General features: G+C 42.6%; 1 protein-coding gene across 1 annotated transcript; it reads right to left on the reverse strand.

Annotated features, from left to right (window-relative positions):
* Positions 1 to 51: 51 nt before the first annotated feature.
* LOC131943743 (chondroitin sulfate proteoglycan 4) lies at positions 52 to 12,400 on the reverse strand. The gene is made up of 3 exons (XM_059303991.1): positions 12,277 to 12,400; positions 4,242 to 8,807; positions 52 to 3,448 (listed from the first exon to the last, which is right to left on the reverse strand). The coding sequence occupies exons 1-3, from the start codon at positions 12,398 to 12,400 to the stop codon at positions 912 to 914; spliced, it is 7,227 nt and encodes a 2,408-aa protein (XP_059159974.1). The 3' UTR covers positions 52 to 911.
* Between the last annotated feature and the right edge of the window lie 7,361 nt (positions 12,401 to 19,761).

The following is a 19,761-nucleotide window of genomic DNA, read 5'->3' on the forward strand; positions in this document are numbered from 1 at the left end:
CCCAATCATTTTCTTTCTGAAGAATAAAAGCACAAAACCATTTTTCAAATCTTTATTAGTTTGTTTAAAATAACAAGCAACAATCTGATTGGATCATTTGAAAAAGTTGTTAAAAGCGTGCAGTCTACATAAAACCAAAGTGACTGGCAACCTTATTGGTGAGACAGATGTATCTCTCTAGTTAATATCAAATATACTTGACTCCAGTAAAAATGTACAAAAAAATGGTTTAGTTAATATAACTATATAAATAAAATGTTGAATGACACTGTTGTGTAAAACACAAGCAGCATCTAAAAGCAAACATACAAGAAATATATTGCACATTCAAACACAGCACAAAGTGGGGAATTAAGATTTGGTTGGACGGGTACATGACAGATTGACTGGCCAAGTGCACTGGAACTTAACAAATCTACTGGCCAGGTGCACTGAACTTGACAAATCTACTGGCCAGGTGCACTGGAACATGACAGATCTACTGGCCAGGTGCACTGGAACTTGACAGATCTACTGGCCAGGTGCACTGGAACTTGACAGATCTACTGGCCTAATAAGCTGAAAAAAATGACAGATCTACTGGCCAACTAATCTGGAACATGATATAGCTTTGCTAATTCTAAAATGAACATGAGATTCAATAACTAGATTTGACAAATGGTCATGATATTTATTAAAGTTTACAAGTTAACATCATTAGCAATTGAATAACTCTATAAGTAGTATAAGTACTAATTATGGCTCCCAAGACTTGGAGCTCAGTAGATAAAAAACACTTTTTGAATTATTTCTAACAGTAAAAAATGAAATTATCAGTATTTTTGTAGCTGAAACTTGAGCATTTCACCTCAAAGTGGTATCATATGTTGGGTAATTAGAATAAAAGAACAAGTAACTTAAAGGAACAATAGTTACAGCCAGTATTGGTTGGTTCTTAACACTGGCGTGGTGGGGCGAAAATGTTGAAGTAACTCTGGGTCCAATAGTGTCCAGTCCATTAAGTCATTACTAGCATTAGAGCCTCGACCACTGGTCAACATGGAAGAGCTTTCTAATTCCTCAGAAACTGGTTCAGACTGGCTATGTGTTGGTGATGTAGTCTGAGCAGAAGGGCTGGGAGCAGCTGAATGTAACTGGTACGACGAGTCGACCTCGTGGCTCTTGTTGATGTGCGAGCTGTTGACGTAGTCATTCTCCACACTGTGTCCCTCCACTAGAGACGTGCGACTGCCTGGCGAGGCCAGACCCTTGCTGACTGGTTCTAACATCACATGAGATTGTTCCAGCTGCAATGGTCCACTAATCAAAGGCCGGGGCTTCTCATACTTCATTTCCTTCTCAGCATTGCCCCGTTTCCTCCGCCTCCATCGAATAAACAATATAACCAAGACAACAGCAATGACCAGGATAAATATCAGGGGCAGGATGATGGCGATCACCGTGGTACTGCTGTTGCTTGTGTCTACACCTGACTGAGTTTCACTCTCAGAGCTCAGACTTGTGTTGGCTTCATCAGGTGTGTTGTCTACCTGCGCTTCCTCATTTGTGCTGCCAGTGTCGTCCTGTGACTTGTCAGCCTCTGCCTCACCAGACTGTGTCACTTCTATGACCAGTTGGCCTTCTGCCGGTGGGACGCCACGTGCCCGTAGTATGTAAGTCATGTTGTCCGTCTTGACACCCCTGTTGACACCACTGGCCACATAATACATCTTGGTGTACAGGATGTCTTCAAACGTAAACTGCTTCACTGGCTGGAAGTGGTTTTCAAGTGTTGCTTGGCGCCGCTGCCTGTGTCTGCGCATAATGCTGCCATATTTTGGAGGCACAGTGATCTCAAACTGTGGGTTGTCATTGGTCAGTTCTGCAAGTTCGCTGGCATCTAAGCTTGCAATGGTTATGGCCACATGTAAGCCATTAGAAGTCACAAGAGGGCCTTGTTTAACCAAAGGCTTCATGATGACTTCAAAAGTCACAAGATTATCAGCTTGGAAACGGCTACCTAGAGTGATGTTGCATGTGAAGAAATCATTCCCAGGGGAATCTTTATTCTGGAGATAGGTCAGCTGACCGCTGTCAACATCTGACTGGCTAAACTCCATGACCGCGGCATTCATCTTGAGCAGCTGGCCAAAGTGAGGGGGCTGTGTGACCCTGTAGAGGAGGGTGTCATAGTCCCCATTGGTGGACACCTGCATGAACTGATTGGACAAGACAACTGACCTGCTGCCCTGAACCAACGGGACATGCCTGCCTTCACCAACCACGATATTTAAAAGCTCCACAGAAATCTCCATGCCGGCCGTTTGGGGCCCAAACACTCCGTCCCACACTTTAAATCTCATGGAACTTCTAGACTTCCTGGTGCCATTATGTTTAAACACAATTCTACCGTCATTGATTTCCTTCTGGGTGAAAGTTGTAATGGGACTATTTGAGGAGGAATCTCGGACAAATTTCCCGTGTTCTGGCTGCTTGATGATGGTGTACTCAATCCCATCTGGTCCAGTGTCCAAGTCAACTGTGGTCAGGTTATCGGAGGTGACCACAACTTGCCCCCCCTGCTTGACTGCAATCCTTGGGTACTGTGTGACCATCACGAACCCACGGTCATTGACTGGTTGGATAAAAATGTGAAATTTAAAAGTTTTGGCTACGGAATGGCTGGGTTCACTAGATGACCTAGGGACTAATATTTTGACTGTAAAATTAAAAAAGTCAAGTATTGAATCAGAGTCATCATGTATGTAATCCAGTTCTCCATTGTTTAAATTCTCTTGGGTAAAAACCTCATCTTTTTCTACAGACCTTCCTTTGAACCATAAATATCCATGCTTGGTCAAGGATGCAAATGACAGCTCTACACTAACACCAGGCCTAAAGCTTTCAACTTTTTTAATAAATCCTGTAGCATCAAAGTACTGATGATTCAGATGCACCTTTTCTCCCTCTTTTAGATGAGGAAATTTCAAATTTAATAAACTTGGATAGTTGTCTTCATTAATATTTAACAAGGAGATATCCAGTTTTAAAATTTTGTTTTCAATAGGTTTGGCATAAAGTGTTGAGATTTCAAAGCCCACGTGGTCAGTGTGGCTCCAGTTGACCATGGTGTGGTTGGTCTGGAAATAAATTAGACCATCATTGATGTCATCTTGTGTGAAGGAGTTTATCTCAACAAATCTCTGCTGGACTTTGGTCAAGAGTTTCCCTAGAGTGGGCCTGGGCTCCTGGACTGTGTACACTATGGGGTGGGAGAAGTTGGCGGAGGAGGTCTGGGCCAGGAGGGAACTGTTGGTGATTGGCTGGACCACACCTGGAAACACCTGCACCGAGTTGTTGACGCTGACAGAAATCTGGACAGGTCTGGCACGAATTTGGAAAATTTGCCGGCGCTCAGCTGTGTTGTTGCCGTCAGTCACATCAAATTTAAAATCTCCAAACTCGGCACCTGTGGAGGTTGATAGCATTTAATATACTGGATCTAAGGAGTTTTCTACTATCCTGTAGTAGAACACAAATAGTTATAAATAAATAGTACCAGATCTTAAAGCTGATATATGCCTCCCTTTTGCAAAAGATCAAATTAGAGAACAAAACTAATAGCTCTGGTAGCTTTTTATAACACATGCTGAATAGGCAACAATCATCCCCATTAAAGCCAGAGACATGAGGAAGATAAAGTAGAGTGCATCTGTTTCAATAACCTCAGGATGTAATGGTCAGTACTATGCCCAGCCATCAATAACCTCAGGATGTAATGGTCAGTACTATGCCCAGCCATCAATAACCTCAGGATGTAATGGTCAGTACTATGCCCAGCCATCAATAACCTCAGGATGTAATGGTCAGTACTATGCCCAGCCATCATAGCTTTCCCTAACATGACTCAGGAATCTCTTACAGAATTGAGTCAGGGTGCAAACTCAAGACTTTTGGGTTCGTAGTGACCAGCAGCTTTACAAGGTAAGGACAAGAGGTGCAGTCTGCAGTGTGTGACATTATATAGGGGGTGACACTAAATTTAATAATTGTCAAATTTTCTGTAAAAAGTTTTACCCAGTTTAAATAATAAAATAAATGGGGAAAGGGGTGACACCAAATAAATGGAATATGCTCAGTTACAATACCAGGTGACACCCATTCTATCTACAGCACCACATCCAAACTGTCCCTCAGCAACACTACAGACCTTATTCTCTTTAAAAAGAAACTACTTCAGCATTCATATACAGGTGACTTACCTTTGTGTACAAACACGACTTGCTTGTTGTCTATGTCCATCTGGGTAAACCTGGAGATACGTTTGAATGTGTTGTTGAGAAAGGCCAGGTGTCCATTGGTGGGAGAGGAGGTCTGGTACAGAATCTGACTGCTGCTGGAGTCTGGGTCAGAGGCTTGCAGGTTGTCACTTGTCAACAGCTTTAAGGACCCGGTCCACAAATCTAAGCCTTTGTTCAACACAACCCTTGGTGCTTGGTCATCCACTGGTGTAACTTTGATGGACACGACATAGGTCTGCGGGCCTAGACTGGCGTCCGTGGTCTCAGCTATGATGACAGCTTGGTCCAGAAGGCTCTCACTACCATCGTGAACATAAGCAATCTTGCTGCGGCCCACATCCTCCAGCGTGAAGTTGTTGACCTGAGCATCCTTCCTGCCATTTCTCAGCACAATTTTCCCATGTACGGGGCTCTGCTGGATACGATATATCACCTTACTGCTCTGGGCTAGCCGTCCCTTTAGAGCCAACACATTGTTTGAGAGAGTGACTGTTCCACCCTCCATCACCGTTACATTGGCCTGCACTCTTTGGGGTTTACGGGGTAAGATCTCAATGAGAAATTCTAGCTGTCTCAAACTTTGGAACTCTGTGCCGACATCAAACCTAAAGCTGTCTGACATGCTGTCTGGACTGTCACTGGTGTAGATGATCAGCTTGTCGTTAATGTCTTGTTGGGTGAATTCTGGAACATTCCCAGCTTTAACATCGATGCCTTTGACCACCAGATGACCATACTGGGGTAGCTGTGTTATGATGTACTCAATCTCTGCCGCAGGGTACCGCTTGTGGTAGACTTTGAGGACATTTTCTGAGATGGTTTCAGACTGCTGGGCTGGCACCTTGAGAATTTGGTTGTGTACTATTTCAGGCGGGTCAGACAGCCCCTCAGTGATGACCTTGACCTGGATGTCAGCCTGGGTCTCAACTTGACCCAGGCTGATCAGGATGGTGAACTTGTCTTCCTCTCCCTGGTCACCATTGTGCCAGTACTTGACCTGCCCCTCCAACACATCCAGGTAGGTCAGCTGTTCCGCCTGCCTCCCTCTGATCCACAGCCCCCCATGTGCAGGTAGCCGCATCAGTTTGAGGCTAACCTCATCAGGCTTGTAGTTGAGGTTAGAGTCCATGCTCAGGTTGGTGCCATTCAGCAGGACTTCATCTCCCTTGCCCACCCGCACACCTGTATTGTTTACAATCTTTATATAAGGCTTGGAGGCCTGAATCTCAAACATGCTACTGCTGAAGAACTCTCCATCTGTGACTGTGATTTGTGTGCGGGCGTAGTTTTCACCAGTGTGTTGAAACATGAGGGTGCCTGAGATTAAATCACTTTGTGTGAAGCTGTACACAGGGTCCTCTGTCTCTGTGTGCAGGATGTCACCATTTGATATAACTTGCCTGGTGTATTTCAGCTGGGAGTCATCAAAGTCTATGTCAGGGTCGGTGAATGACAGGTCATTGATGGTCAGCACTTTGGCATGACCAATGGCCACCTGAAATACCTTGTTAAAAGTCCTGAACGGTGGATTGTCATTTTTCATCTTGATAGAAATCTGGAACTTCCCAGAATATTCCTGGAACTCATCCCCCGAGTCAACCTGTGACTCTTCAAGAATAGGGGTTGTAGTGAATGTGAAGAAGTCCTGATCATTCTCTGAGTCATCGTGTTTGTACACAACCTTCCCATCCTTGATGTCAGACATGGTGAAGGAGGAGATGTTGCTCAGCTGTTCTAGCTCACTCAAGCTGACTGACTCTCTCGAGCGGACTGACTCCCTCAAACCTATCCTCCCATGGTCAGGAGGCTTTACAATCCAAAATGTAAACTTCTTGTACTTTTCCATTTCAAGGTAAAGGTCTTGTTTGGTTATGACAACAGCGCCTCCTTCTGGAACATTCTTCAGACCATTATTAACAAAACGAATGTCAATTTGTTCAGGTGAGAATTGCACGCTCAGTCTCACCCTGTTGTAGAAGCCAAAGTAAGAGACAAGAAAACTGGTCATGTCGTCTGTTCTTTCATAGGCCGTCTTGTCAAATTTATAATACAAGAAGCCTGCATTGACATCCTCTTGTGTGAAGGTGCTGTTCTCCTTCAGGGGAGTGAACTGGTCAAACACCCCAGGATTGTTTATGTTCTGTTGGCTCAGATAGAAGTTACCTTTCTTTGGGGATCTCTCCATGGTGAACTTGATGCTGTCAGGATTGTGTTCAACATTGACAACAGCCAACAGTGTTTTATTGCTAACTTTAGCGTACAGTGCTTGGTGCAACACTAGAGTCACACTCTGGTCAATCACAGGTTTGACAGATTTGATGCGGATGAGAAATATCTGGGTTTGTGTTTTCACATTCTTGTATATGACCTCAAATCTAAAGCTGTCCTGGACTGACATGCTGCGCCCGGGGTGGTGGGTGTAGCGCACTCGCCCTGAGTCTATCTGGCTCTGTGAGAAGGAGGACACCTCGGACCAGTCACTGGACCCGTACTGAAAGACTTGCAGGGAGCCGTGGCTGGGTGGTTGGGTCACCTGATACCTGAGGTCCAGGTCCTCTAGGTAGGTGTTTGCTGTGCTGCTGAGGTTCTGGCTGGTGATCAGAGAGCTGGAGCCGTAGTACAGAGTGGCGCCTGTGTTGTTCCTGGTGCTCAGCCTCATCTCCTCCACTTTAAAGCGCAGGTCCACGCCACTACTGACAGCAGCGCCATCTGTGACATTAAACCTGGTGTAAACAATGTTGTCTCTACTGTGCTGGAACCAGATGAAGCCGTCTTGGACATCTTTTAAAGTAAACGTTTTAATTGCTTTCCTCGGATCATTAGAGTGATGGAAAAAACTGCCAGACTCACGTAAAAATATCACAGAAAATATCAGGTTGGAAGGGTCTTGTTCAGGTGATTTGACATTGAGCACTGCGGGTGTGATCCGCACCTTTGCTCCTAATGAAATAACCAAATAGCCTCCGCGGGGTAGTGTGACCTCCAGCTTGTTGACACTTTTTGCTATGATTGTTATTGGCAATACAAATGTAAAGTGCTCAGGGTGGGAGGTAGAGCTGACCCCCATGTCAAAAGTGACACTGTCCAGTTTTGGTGGACCACCCAGATGCTTGTAGTATACAGAGTTTTCTGTGAGGTCTCTCAGAGAAATGCTGTCCTTGCGTCTCGTCTCAATGATGCCATCTTTAGGGGGATCTTTGACCACAAAGAAGATGTTTTCATCCCTAATCATCTGGCCCAGAGATCTTTTATTGACCTGAATAACGCTGGAGTTGATGACCACTGACCCCCCGACTTCCACTTGAACTCTTCCCACCGACACAATCCCCCGCTGGTTCTGCTGAGAGACTGGCTTCACACACTCTTCATCAGGGCAGTGGCACTCGAACTTTGACCCTTGGAGCTCCTTACACACAGCAGTTGAGATACACGGGTCCTCTGCACAGGGGTACTCCCACCTACACACCCCGTCCACCTGCCATGACGACTGAACCTGCTCAAACCCATAGCTGCGCGAGTTCATGCGGATGTTTTTTACACACCCCAGCAGTGATCCAGGCATGACGAGGCCAAGTTTAACAGCCTGGGGCCTGGCCTTGACCCCCACGCCACCAACATACAGATAACCCCCAAGATTTAATTTATTCTGGTTACCCAGATAAAAGGTGGTGACATTTTTCCGGCCATCTATACCAATCTCTACCGTGTTTTCACTGAGAGCCAGCTCCATCTGGTGCCACTTGCCATCATTGATGGCCACGCCCAGCGCCACTTCTATCACCCCTCCACCTTTGTCTACAGAAAGCTTAGGCTTGCCGTCCACCAGCTCCACGGCTATGAAATCCTTGGATGTGGCACCAACGCCGGAGTTGAACAAAACCAGGGCATTAGAGGACCTGGTTTTGAGCAGGCAAGCAAAAAATGGCTGGTGTTCTGGGCCGATCCTAATAAAAGGTAAAGCTAGATATGCGGACTCGTGGTTCATGCTGAAGGGTGCAGACGAGGGCATGGAGAAGACATCATCACACTTCCAGGCCACCTGGTGCTGGGGGATGCTTTTGACCTCCTCCAGGATGTTGTGCCCATTGAAGTGGACTTGCCTCATACAGCCCCTGAAAGATTTAATGCTGTGGTCAAAGTCTCGCTTCAGATCCCCAGTGCCTCCGAGAAACACACCAAGATCTATATTTAGATCATGGTACGACCCTGGCGTGCTAGCTTGACCTTGACCTACTCCATCCAGTTCAAGATAGACTACATCTTCAGTGCGATTTATAACTAAAGAATGCCACCGTTGGTTGTCTAGTCTCACACCTCTTGCAGACAAGATGACCGCTTCCCCGGAACCAAGGTTGACCCTGACCTCTAAAGTTCCAGCAATCAGCTGTACGATGACGTAATCTGTCTGTCCAGCAGCAAGCAGAAGTAAGCCATGAGGCAGGCCAGTCTGGAACTCTAGCTGGATGCGAGTCTGGCTGCTGGCATCCTTTAGGGAGTTCTGGATGTAGCTCTCTCCATACAGGGACACTGGGGACAGAGAGAGACACTGTGAGGGAGGAATATAGTCTGAGGTAGAACTATATAAACTGAGGGAGGAATAAGAGACTTTGTGAGGGAGAACTATATAATCAGTGAGGAAGAAGAGATTTTGTGAGAGAGAAATATATAGAGAACTATAGAGAATTTGTTAGGGAGAACTATAGAGAAATTGTTAGTAATATAAAGACTTTTACTCAAGGAACGTTGTGATTTGTCTGATGACCTAAATACAGCGTGAGTGTAATCAGGTGTCAATGGGGGGGGGGGGGGCAGTTGACTAGGACAGCCGTCCAAGGAAGTGTTTCTTCCAGACTTTTTTCTCCGGGGGGGGGGGGGGGGCGGTCAACATTTTTAGTATATAAATTCCATCTCGTACGGGGGCGGGGGGGCGAAGAGATGCCTGGAAGAAACTCTGCCAACAAAATCTAGAGTTTCTCATATGGAGATCTGTACTGCACACGAAAAATAGACTTATCTATGATCTAAGAGCACTCCAACAATCAACAAAATAATGAGACACTCACACCTCCAAACAAAATATGGTTCACTAATGTTCACATGTTACTGACACACTCTCCTATACACCCCCCCCCCACGTAAATTGTTAGTGTAAAAAAATTGTCCTATTTAGAGTGGTTACAGCTGGACTCTATAAGTACATGGTCAGCACTAATCAGCCGGTCGACCAGTACTTACTTATCAATGGTTTAATTAGCCGTAATTGCCTGATACCAAGTGCGGACAACTCCAGACGTGTTGGCCCGGCATCCGTTCATGGAGTGAGCACCTACGACCGTGCGTGGGACAGTCATTCACGTGACGGACATGTGTGTTGGGAATCGTGAATATCATGGAAGTGTCTAACTAGTGGCTTATTGTATTGTAGTCAAACATTGGACCGTTCTGGTTGTCTAACGCAGGGGCGTAGCGAGGGGGGGGGCGGGGTGCGGACCGCACCGGGTGACACCATTTAGGGGGGTGACACCAAGGCAAAAAATAGCAAAATATATAGAGAAAAACTTGAGGGGGTGCAAATCGAAAGTTTGAGGGGGGGGGGGGAGCAAATCAAAAACTTGAAGGGGGGGTGCAAATCGAAAGTTTGAAAGTTTGTCCCCGGGAAGGGTCGCTACGCCTCTGGGGGGTGACACCATTAAGTGCCGCACCGGGTGACACCCGACCTCGCTACGCCACTGGTCTAACGTAAGGCCGGTGCCGGCTGTCTAGCCTAGGGCCGGTTGTCTAACGTAAACCCGCTGCCGGTTTTCTGACGTTACGGTTGTCTAACGTAAGCCCGATGCCGGCTGTCTAGCCTAGGGCCGGTTGTCTAACGTGGGACCGATTTTCTAACGTAAGGCCGGTTGTCTAGCGAATAGAAAACACTCACATAACTAAGTTAACCAATGCAAAACGAACCGTCAAAAACTAAAAATACATCGATAAGACGCTATTGCCAGCTGGTTGATGGCTGACGACATAATAGAATGTCACTTCATTTAGCCGTAGCGCCCCTGACCCGAATGTATTATTATTACACCCCTCAAGGACATGTATAAACTCTTTTTAAAGAACTGAAAACTTTGCAAATGATAACTGAGCCCCACCCTTCCCTCCACAACTGGGAAACCTTGATCTAACGCTAATCGCTAGAAAGCCACAGGAATGTTGAGATGAGTGAAATCGTTGTGATCTGGTGTAGCCAAAGGAGCCACACACTCAACCGCCCGTGGCGAACTGAAATCATTTGACTGATCAATGTCCATTAACGTTTCGACCTAAACATTTATTGACCTGCTGTACTGCCGATGTAGAAAACTATCCATCTTTAAGGCCAGAATGTGTCTACAACTTAGACTCATAATTAAGGAATGCAATCATCAAAAAGAGCATTTTAATATTTGTACCGCTTTGTGCTGAGGACGGCCGAACTCCCCCCCCCCCCCCCCCCCCAGCTGACTAGGCGGCTGGGTGAAGGAATAATACGGCAACCAGACGCCAGTATGCTGAATCTGATGTAACTGGTTACACGTTAAACTCAAAGCTCCGAGAGTAACTTGCAGACATTTGCCCATTGTGTGGGAAATGACGCAAATCTCATCCCAAAAAAAAAAATGGTCAGATAGTTTAGTTATACCAGAGCAGTCTTGTAGAAGACGGTGTGGGCTAACTCCTCTCTAGTTAATGTAACGAGATCTATGGCCATCCCGCTTGCTGAACTATTTTCTCTTCCGTCAATGCAAGAAGCGGTCGATAATGACTAATTAAAAAAGCAAGGTACTTAATTCACCAACAGCTTTAATTAAACTGTTACTCAGTATGTTATGCAAATGCTATGTATCATACACATGGCGTTCCCCCACCCCTTCCCCCACGCTAAACAGGTAAGGGGGGGGGGGGTTAAATAACAAAAGCCGCTTTGTTTGGATGACTCGCCGATACATCCAATGCTGGTCCAACCCCGTGACCCCGCGAGCTAAATGTAACATGACAAGGTAGAGCGGGTTCCTGCCGTGAGCCCGCCATTGTTGACATTACATCTGTGGTTCACACCCCGCTGATAGAGCATCGCCATTGTTGACATTACATCTGTGGTTCACACCCCGCAGATAGAGCATGGAGCTGCGTAACAGGGAAAACCCCGTCTGCGTCACTGTCTTACCACGTCCCTCTACAGCCAGCCCCACCCTCGTGCTGCCCCACCCGTCCCGCTACCCACATCCCGACTACACGTTGGGCCATCACAGATGGAGGAGACGCTAGAAAAAATGTCTGATGTCGTCATACTTTGTTTACAAAATAATAGGGCTCTGTGGAGTAGGGCTACTACAGTGTGTGGGGATTTATATATGACTTGGGTGCTGACTTAAGTCTTTGGGTGATATAAATGGTGGGTGGTGACTTTAAACTGTGGGGTGGTGACTTTAAACTGTGGGGTGGTGACTATAAACTGTGGGGTGGTGGATTTAGACTTGGTGGTAATGGTAGGAAAAATTTTCACATTTGTCAACCCACTGTAAAAAAAAAAACTTGAGAGCTACTGCAAGAAGTAACATGGATACTTAAAGCTACTGCAAGAGGTAGCATGGATACTGACAGTTGTTGCAAGAGGTAGCATGGATATTGACAGTTGTTGCAAGGGGTAGCATGGATATTGACAGCTGTTGCAAGGGGTAGCATGGATATTGACAGCTGTTGCAAGAGGTAGCATGGATATTGACAGCTGTTGCAAGAGGTAGCATGGATATTGACAGCTGTTGCAAGAGGTAGCATGGATATTGACAGTTGTTGCAAGGGGTAGCATGGATATTGACAGCTGTTATAAAGGTAGCCAAAAGGCAGGCAAATGTAAAATATTTAATAAACTCTACATCAACATTGTTAATCATAACAATTTATGTTGAAATTTTTTATATTACACACCCCCACAACTAAAATCACCAGGAAAAAAACATGTTCTTACCTTCATCTGTTATGGGGTTCCCATGAACATTTTCAATGTTCAGTAGCTGACCAATAAAACAAGTCAGTATAAAGAAAACTCCACCACTCTGACATAATGACAACAAATTACCATCAACAACCATGGTGGACTGGGGATTAAAATAAACAGCTGATGATAACTCCAAATATTTTCTTTGTTAAACTAAAAATTAAAACTTTTTTATTTTATTTTAGAGTCACTGAATTCCTCTCTTTGATGAAATGTAGCAATGTGTTTGTTTAGGCTGTAATAGATGGATTGATTAGTAAACATTTTTAGTCATTAAAAACAAATGATTAAACCTGCATAATCTAACTAACTCCATACAATGAGGACTGACATCATCTCTTACAGTCACATATACTTCGGGACCCTAGAAGACTAAGAAGGATAGGCTGTAAGTTGAGATCTACACCTCCAGAAATGCAGTCTAGACAATATGAGAATCTAGATACTGCTCTTTTGGAACACAGAAAAAGATAAAATCTATTATTTAGGAATTCCTACCTCTTACCTTTAAAACTTAGCAAAATAACAAGCCAGAAACCTTTTTACCTTTTTTTTTTACATCGATCATCATCAGTTCTTTTTTAATGAGTAAATGTCAAATTAGGGACGGTGTGGCCTAGCGGTAGAGAGACTGCCACCCCGAGAGTTTCGAATTTGAATCAGAGTTCAAATACGTGGAACGTTCCTGAGTCCACCCAGCTCTGATGAGTACCTAACTCACATTAAGGAAACTAAGGCGGCTGGGCTTAGTGCTGGCCAAGCTATCCCTTCATACGCAGAGGTCTCTAAAGCAGATGAACTCTACTTCATCTGCCCCATGTTTCTTGGGCACGAAAGGGAAATGATGATGATGAAATGTCAAATAGGATATTTATTAATTTTTAAATATGTTATTTTGGCCTAGATCTTACGGACTTTTACACAAACAAGACTAGAGTCTACATAATAAAAATAAGACATACACTTTGAAACTGTTGTTTGTAGATTTATATTATTTTTATGTTTATATTTAACTCAATGACAATGCAACAAGCCTGCCGGTTGGTTGAGGCCACGCTGAGGGGGGGGGGGGGGGGGGGAGAGCGATCAGTCCAGGATTCAAAGGGTCGATTCTAAATTATGTATTATGTAATAGTCTAAATTTAAATATTTAAAATATCATCCAAATTATCTTTTTCTTATTGTATTTTGTTGCTGGAGACTCAGGGAGAGTCAACAGATTTAACTACCTTTTTGTAAAATATTTTAAAGTTTAAAGTAAGGTAATTTACTAAGTTTAGATCTAAACTAAAGTAATCTAAAGAGTAAAATACTACATTTTAAATTTAAATCTTCTAGACAGTCTAGTTCAGAGGCGTAGCGAGGGGGGGGGACATATGTCCCCGGGCGCCGACCTTATGCCTTAGGGGGGGCGCCAAATCGAAAGTTTGAGGGGGGGTGCAAATGAAAAGTTCGAGGGGGGGGGGGTGCAAATCAAAAATTTGCTCCCGAGGGGGCGCCAAATTGAAAGTATGTCCCCGGGCGCCGGGAAGGGTCACTACGCCTCTGGTCTAGTTGAGTCTAAGTCTAGGCCTCTACTACTAAGACTCTAACTAAGGCATAGAATCTTAATTTATATAATATATAATAATTAATCTATTCTAGACTAGATCTAGAATCTAAGCTAGATCCCTTTAGTACATCTAGAATCTAGATATAGATTTCTAGATCTAAGTCCTAAGAAATAGATCTAGTAGGTTAGGCCTAAACTAATAAATGTAATAAAGAACCATGGATGAAATCAATGGACCACAACGTCTGAGTAGTATCCACTAAAAAAATGTAGACTAGACTAGATCTAGTAACTAGGGAGAGAGCTACATTTGTACATTTCTTGATCTAGAGATCTAGTCTAGAAATAGATCTAGATCTAGAATCTATTCTTTTTCTAGACTAGATCTAGAGAAGACTATCTAGTCTAGATCTAACTAGCTAGATTAGTACATCTAGAAATCTAGATTCATAATTATTTAATATTTATTTTAATATTTAGTCAATCCTACCCGTATGCGAATTTTCTCAGGCTCTAAATTTAAAACTCTAGAAATCTAGATCTAGATCTATATCTAGATTCTAGATCTAGATATCTAGATCTAGATTTTCTAGATCTAGGTCTAATATAGGCCTGCAATTTTTGAGAATAAGTATGCAAAACAAACAAACCTATGATACTGATAACGGAGGTTCAAGAGCTGATTCTATATCCATAGGCCTACACTGCACCGTGTCCTCCGTTGCTTTCGTTGTGTTACTGTTTTAGTTCCCCTGCAGCATGCTGACTAGTCTTGTAAAGCGAGAGAGTGAGAGAGCTCTCATTCTTTATGTCAGCGTGAGGCGTGTGCCAGATTCCATGTATTAAAAAAAAAAGATCAACACAAGTAGGCTACGCTTAGCAATAACTTTAAATGCCTTTATAAATGCCCTTCATTATTTATTTCTAAACAACGTTTCAGAATCCATGATATGGATTACTTTAGACTTACTTGAATAATGTGAGGGGGGGGGGGGGGGCTAACACACGCGCAAGAAAAATATTATATTGTCTTTTAAATTAATTAAATAGGCCCTACATGTTAATTTAGGCTACCTAGATAACAAACACGAAACATTTACCGTGCATGAATAATACATGTAGATCTATGAGGTCTACAGTTAGGGGTCATCCATAAATGACGTCACACTCGTAGGGGGGAGGGGGGTCCGTAATTTTGTGACGATGTGTGATGAGGGGGAGGGGGGGGGGGTCAGCTGTTGCGACGTCACATTTTTGCATTATAAATAAGCAATGTTAGAAAACGAATTTTAGACGTTATTTCGCGTTTTAGATAACTGTTTTAATAAATTGTAATAGTTTAGACAAGATTTTGGAAAAATATCAATGTTTTAAAAAAAATTCAACTGCAATTTTGAGGGGGGGGGGGTTGTAGGTTGAGGTTTGACGTCATTTTAGGGGGGGGTCTGGCTTTTTGTGACGACGTGTGACGGAGGGGAGGGGGGAGGTAAAAATCGTCAAAAAAGCGTGACGTCATTTATGGATGACCCCTTAGACAATGTGCTCGGGCTTAACTAAAATTAAAGTAGCTTTAAATTTAAATTCTAGAGGGCACATATCTATAATTATAAGTTTTTTTAGCGCAATTTCCATACTGGCAATTGCGTTTAATAATGCGTCATTTCTGGATGGATGGATGGATGGATGGATGGATGGATGGATGGATGGATGGATGGATGGATGGATGGATGGATGGATGGATGGATGGATGGATGGATGGATGGGTGGATGGGTGGATGTGTGTCCGCAGCTTTAAGTCGTATCTCCTCCTCAACGAAGCAATATCGAGGACTAGTTCCAAAAGCAAATATGTTAAGCAAGTTCCGAGGATGATAGTGGGCCAAAAAAATTCCCGGAATTCCTTCCTGGATTTCCCGGAAAAGCCAAAAAACCTCGAACAAATTCAGTTTTTGGTCCATATCTCGGCAACCAGACCACTTAGCGACTTGAAACATTTACCAATCGATTCCTGCCATAATTTAGAACAATATTGCCGAAGAAAGTTTTCAAAAATATCCTTTCGTTCGGACACAAAAAATTAATTAAGAACATTTAAACTGAGCATCGTGTAGGCCTAGGATGATATTTACTACTTTTTAAAACTGAGCATCGTGTAGGCCTACTCGTTAAAATAAAACTATTTCCGTTGATATAGGTTAATATAGTTGTCTTTTTTTTAGCGCAAAAAAAATATCCTTTCGTTCGGTCACAAAAAATAAAAAATTGTTATGGATAACATAAGGAAATTGCGCTTAAATTGTCACTAGACTTTTTATTAACTTGTTTAATCTACGATGAAAAAAAAATATAACATATGTCATGAAAACGATTTGTCATTATACTTCATTATAGACTTGGTGGCGTATCCAGGGGAAGTGCAAGGGGAGCTACCGCTCCACCTTGGACATTTTAATGAAAATCTATTAGAACAAACGTTTTAGAAAAGTGACAAGCTATTATGGAAATTATAAATTCAAATATTAAGCGAGAACAGTTTGTGGTGAATAACAAAATTAATGAAGTAAATGGTGGCGTCTATCTTGGCGTCGGTGTCTTTTATAACTGTTGGTTAATGAATGCGCCTACTATCTCATCGACCTCAAGGTCAACGTCTGTCCTAAACTTAGTTAATGAAGGCGCCGATCTTGAAGTCAGTGTCTTTACTAACTGTTGGCTAACGAAGGCGGCTGTCTTGTGGCCGACATGTATTTAACTGTTGGTCAATGAAGGCGGCTATCTTGTGGTCGGCATGTGTAGTAAACTATTGGTCAAGAAAGGCGCCTATTAACGACACGAATAGCACATTTTACCATATTTTTAATATGCTGTTAGGCTGTTAGATGTAGCCATTGTAGGACAAGTTTTGAGTACCAGCACAGCTTAAGTCGTGGAGACAGCTGAAAAATTAAGTTGTCGGAACATTGTTTTTTTGGTTGATAATAATAAGTTTTCTTTGCTGTATTCAGACTCATCAACACCTTTTCGGTATATAGGGGGGTATTGTGGTCAGCACTATGCCAAGACACCTTGGTTTCCCTAGCGTGAATTAGGTACCTATCAGAGCTGGGTGGACTCAGGGACGTAATGTTTTATTTTAAATCATTAATTAAGTAAAATCGTAGTGAGAATACGTGAATCACAAGAATAAGTAGTGAGTTTTCATGACAGCGTCCGACGAAAGATTGGGGTTGAAATTTGCGTGACGTCAATTAGTCTCGAGTCACGACTCACAATCAAAACTCTTCAAGTAGCGTATTTCTGTGATTTTGTAATCAGAGTTTCTTTCGGGGCTCTCTTCGAGGGAGGGGTGGGGCACGTCTGCCGTCCTCTACTCTTTCCAGACTTTTTTCTCCGGGGGGGGGGGGGGGCACTTGAAATTTTCGGGGGAGCGGTAGACTTTCTTCGGTTGAGCGGACACTGTTAAAATTATATATTTTCTATATAAATTATATAAATTTCATTTCGTTCGGGGGGGGGGGGTGGAGAGATGCCTGGAAGAAACTCTGACCACTATCCGGCGTTTTATATTGTAATGGAAGTTGAGTCGTTCTCACAAGAGGTGGAAGTACCTATTATTTACTACAGTTGTGTGGAGTACTATGGCTCACCTGTACGCCTATCTTTTATAACGTAGATATACCTTATTATAAGCTTTTACTAATTTACAATATCTGTTTGTTGGTTAGCTTGTTTGGGGTAATCTATAAATGGCATGACGCTTTTTTTTGACGATTTTTACCTCCCCACCGTCACAAAAGCCAGACCGCCCCCTCTAAAATGACGTAACACTGCAGCCTACAAGCCCCCCCCCCTTCCTTATAATGTGCAGTTTAATTTTTTTTAGAACCCACCAATTTCTTGACTAGGCATTGTCAACATATGGTTAAAATTTAGCTTTAAGCGTTACTGTTAAAAATGCAACAGTATAACGCACACTTTCTGACCCCTACCCTCCCAATCATCACACATCATCACACACCATCACACATCATCACACATCATCACACATCATTACACATCATCACACATCATCACAAAATTACGACACCCCATCAGTAGCTTAGCGGATTAAGTAGCGTTTGCTTTTCTTAACAATAAAAACCAAAGCTTTAAATTTTGCATCACAAACTCATAACTTTTTACTTTCTCGTATATACGACGTATAGAGAAAGTCTTGTAATCGTGCACAAAAATCACATTAAATTTGGACAGTTTTCACCGTTTTACTCCTCAGTCCTTCATCACATCCGGGATATAGAAGACTTATTTTAATCGGGCAAAAATTATAAACTCAGATATATAAAAATTTTGGCGTTTTATGCGTAATGGAGTTGGAAAAACTGGATTATCCAATTCTGTCCGTGTGTGTGTCCGTGTGTAAACACGATAACTTGAGTACCGTTACAGCTAGGTTAATGAAATTTCATATATAAGTATTTTATCAAAATCGTAGATCCGTATCAACTTTTGAGCGATTTCCGATAACCGGAAGTGGTACTTTTTCTACTTTGAATTTTTCAAAAGCCTATAACTTGAGTTCTATTTCAGATAGATAAATGAAATTTGATATGTAAGTAGAAGATCTAATTCTCTACATTCTGTCAAATTTTGAGTAATTTCCGTTTATCGGAAGTACTTATTTACGCTACTTCCGATTTCTCAAAAACGCATGTAAATTTATAAAGTACTAATAATATTGCGCACTATTACGCACATCTTTATTTAGCGTTCACTTGGTGTGCATTTCTTTTTTCTACGAGATTATATTCTATTTTTAAAAATTTGAGTATTTAAAATGGATTAAAAATCATGTCTAGAAGTCTATATCCCGAGTTGCCATCCCCCGTAGTGTTATATTAGAATATTCGAGAAAGTTTAGGGGAGATCACTCCCGGTTTATTTTTTCAAAACATCAAAAACACACTTTTAAGTATAAATACCAACTGTCATTATATCTCCTACCCACAGACATTGTTATATAAAGCCAACGCTCCATAATCAGCACCAGCGTTTCGCTTATTACAATAAAATTAGCTGATTTTAGAGTTTAAAATACACAAACAACAACCGAATTCTGACTAAAGAGTTTAACTTTCAATTTTCGATTTGCACCCCCCCCCCCCTCAAACTTTCGATTTGCACCTATTAAAAGACTATTTATCACTCGAATTAATCACTTAATTAAGTGGAATTATCATTTTTCTCTAGATCTATATATTTTGCTATTTTTTGCCTTGGTGTCACCTCCTAAATGGTGTCACCCGGTGCGGTCCGCACCCCCGCCCCTCCCCTCGCTACGCCTCTGGGGTTAGGGAAGAATCATATAGGCCTAATACGGCACCATACCCCAAACCTCCTATTTTTTCCCCGCTCACTTTTGCCATGACTGTGGCTAATGTCTTTTTCAAGAATCAATTTAATAACAACACATTTTATTGTAGTAATTTCAAAGTATAAAAAGTTGCTTTCAGTTTATTTGAAATTTTATGCAAGATTTGAGATTTGCGTTAGCTCTGAAACCCGCCCCAATCACGAAACAATTTGGCACTACAAAGGCTGTATTTTACGTGCACAATCTGTTAGGATAAACCTACGGTTTTTAGGGTAAAGGGGTCGTCCATAAATGACGTCACACTCGTAGGGGGGAGAGGGTGGTCCGTAATCTTGTGACGGTGTGTGATGAGGGGGAGGTGGTTCAGATGGTGAGACGTCACACTTTTGCATTATAAAAAGCAATGTTAGAAAACGAATTTTAGACGTTATTTCGAGTTTTAGAAAACTGTTTTGATAAATTGTAATAGGAATTGATTAAAATACTATATTTTGACAGAGTTCAGACAAGTTTTTGGAAAAAATATCGATGT

This window comes from Physella acuta, unplaced genomic scaffold (assembly GCF_028476545.2).
Source record: "Physella acuta isolate Inbredline_101_S28 unplaced genomic scaffold, ASM2847654v3 ptg000466l, whole genome shotgun sequence".
Taxonomy (NCBI): Eukaryota; Metazoa; Mollusca; class Gastropoda; family Physidae; genus Physella; species Physella acuta.

Bases quoted from the DNA above. Each gene is read 5' to 3' on its own strand.
- LOC131943743 (XM_059303991.1), bottom strand. From the start codon at position 12,400: ATGGTTGTTGATGGTAATTTGTTGTCATTATGTCAGAGTGGTGGAGTT. The intron at 8,808-12,276 runs GTAAGAACATGT...CTCTGTCCCCAG, and splicing joins GAACCCCATAACAGATGAAG to TGTCCCTGTATGGAGAGAGC. The intron at 3,449-4,241 runs GTAAGTCACCTG...CAACCTCCACAG, and splicing joins AGTCGTGTTTGTACACAAAG to GTGCCGAGTTTGGAGATTTT.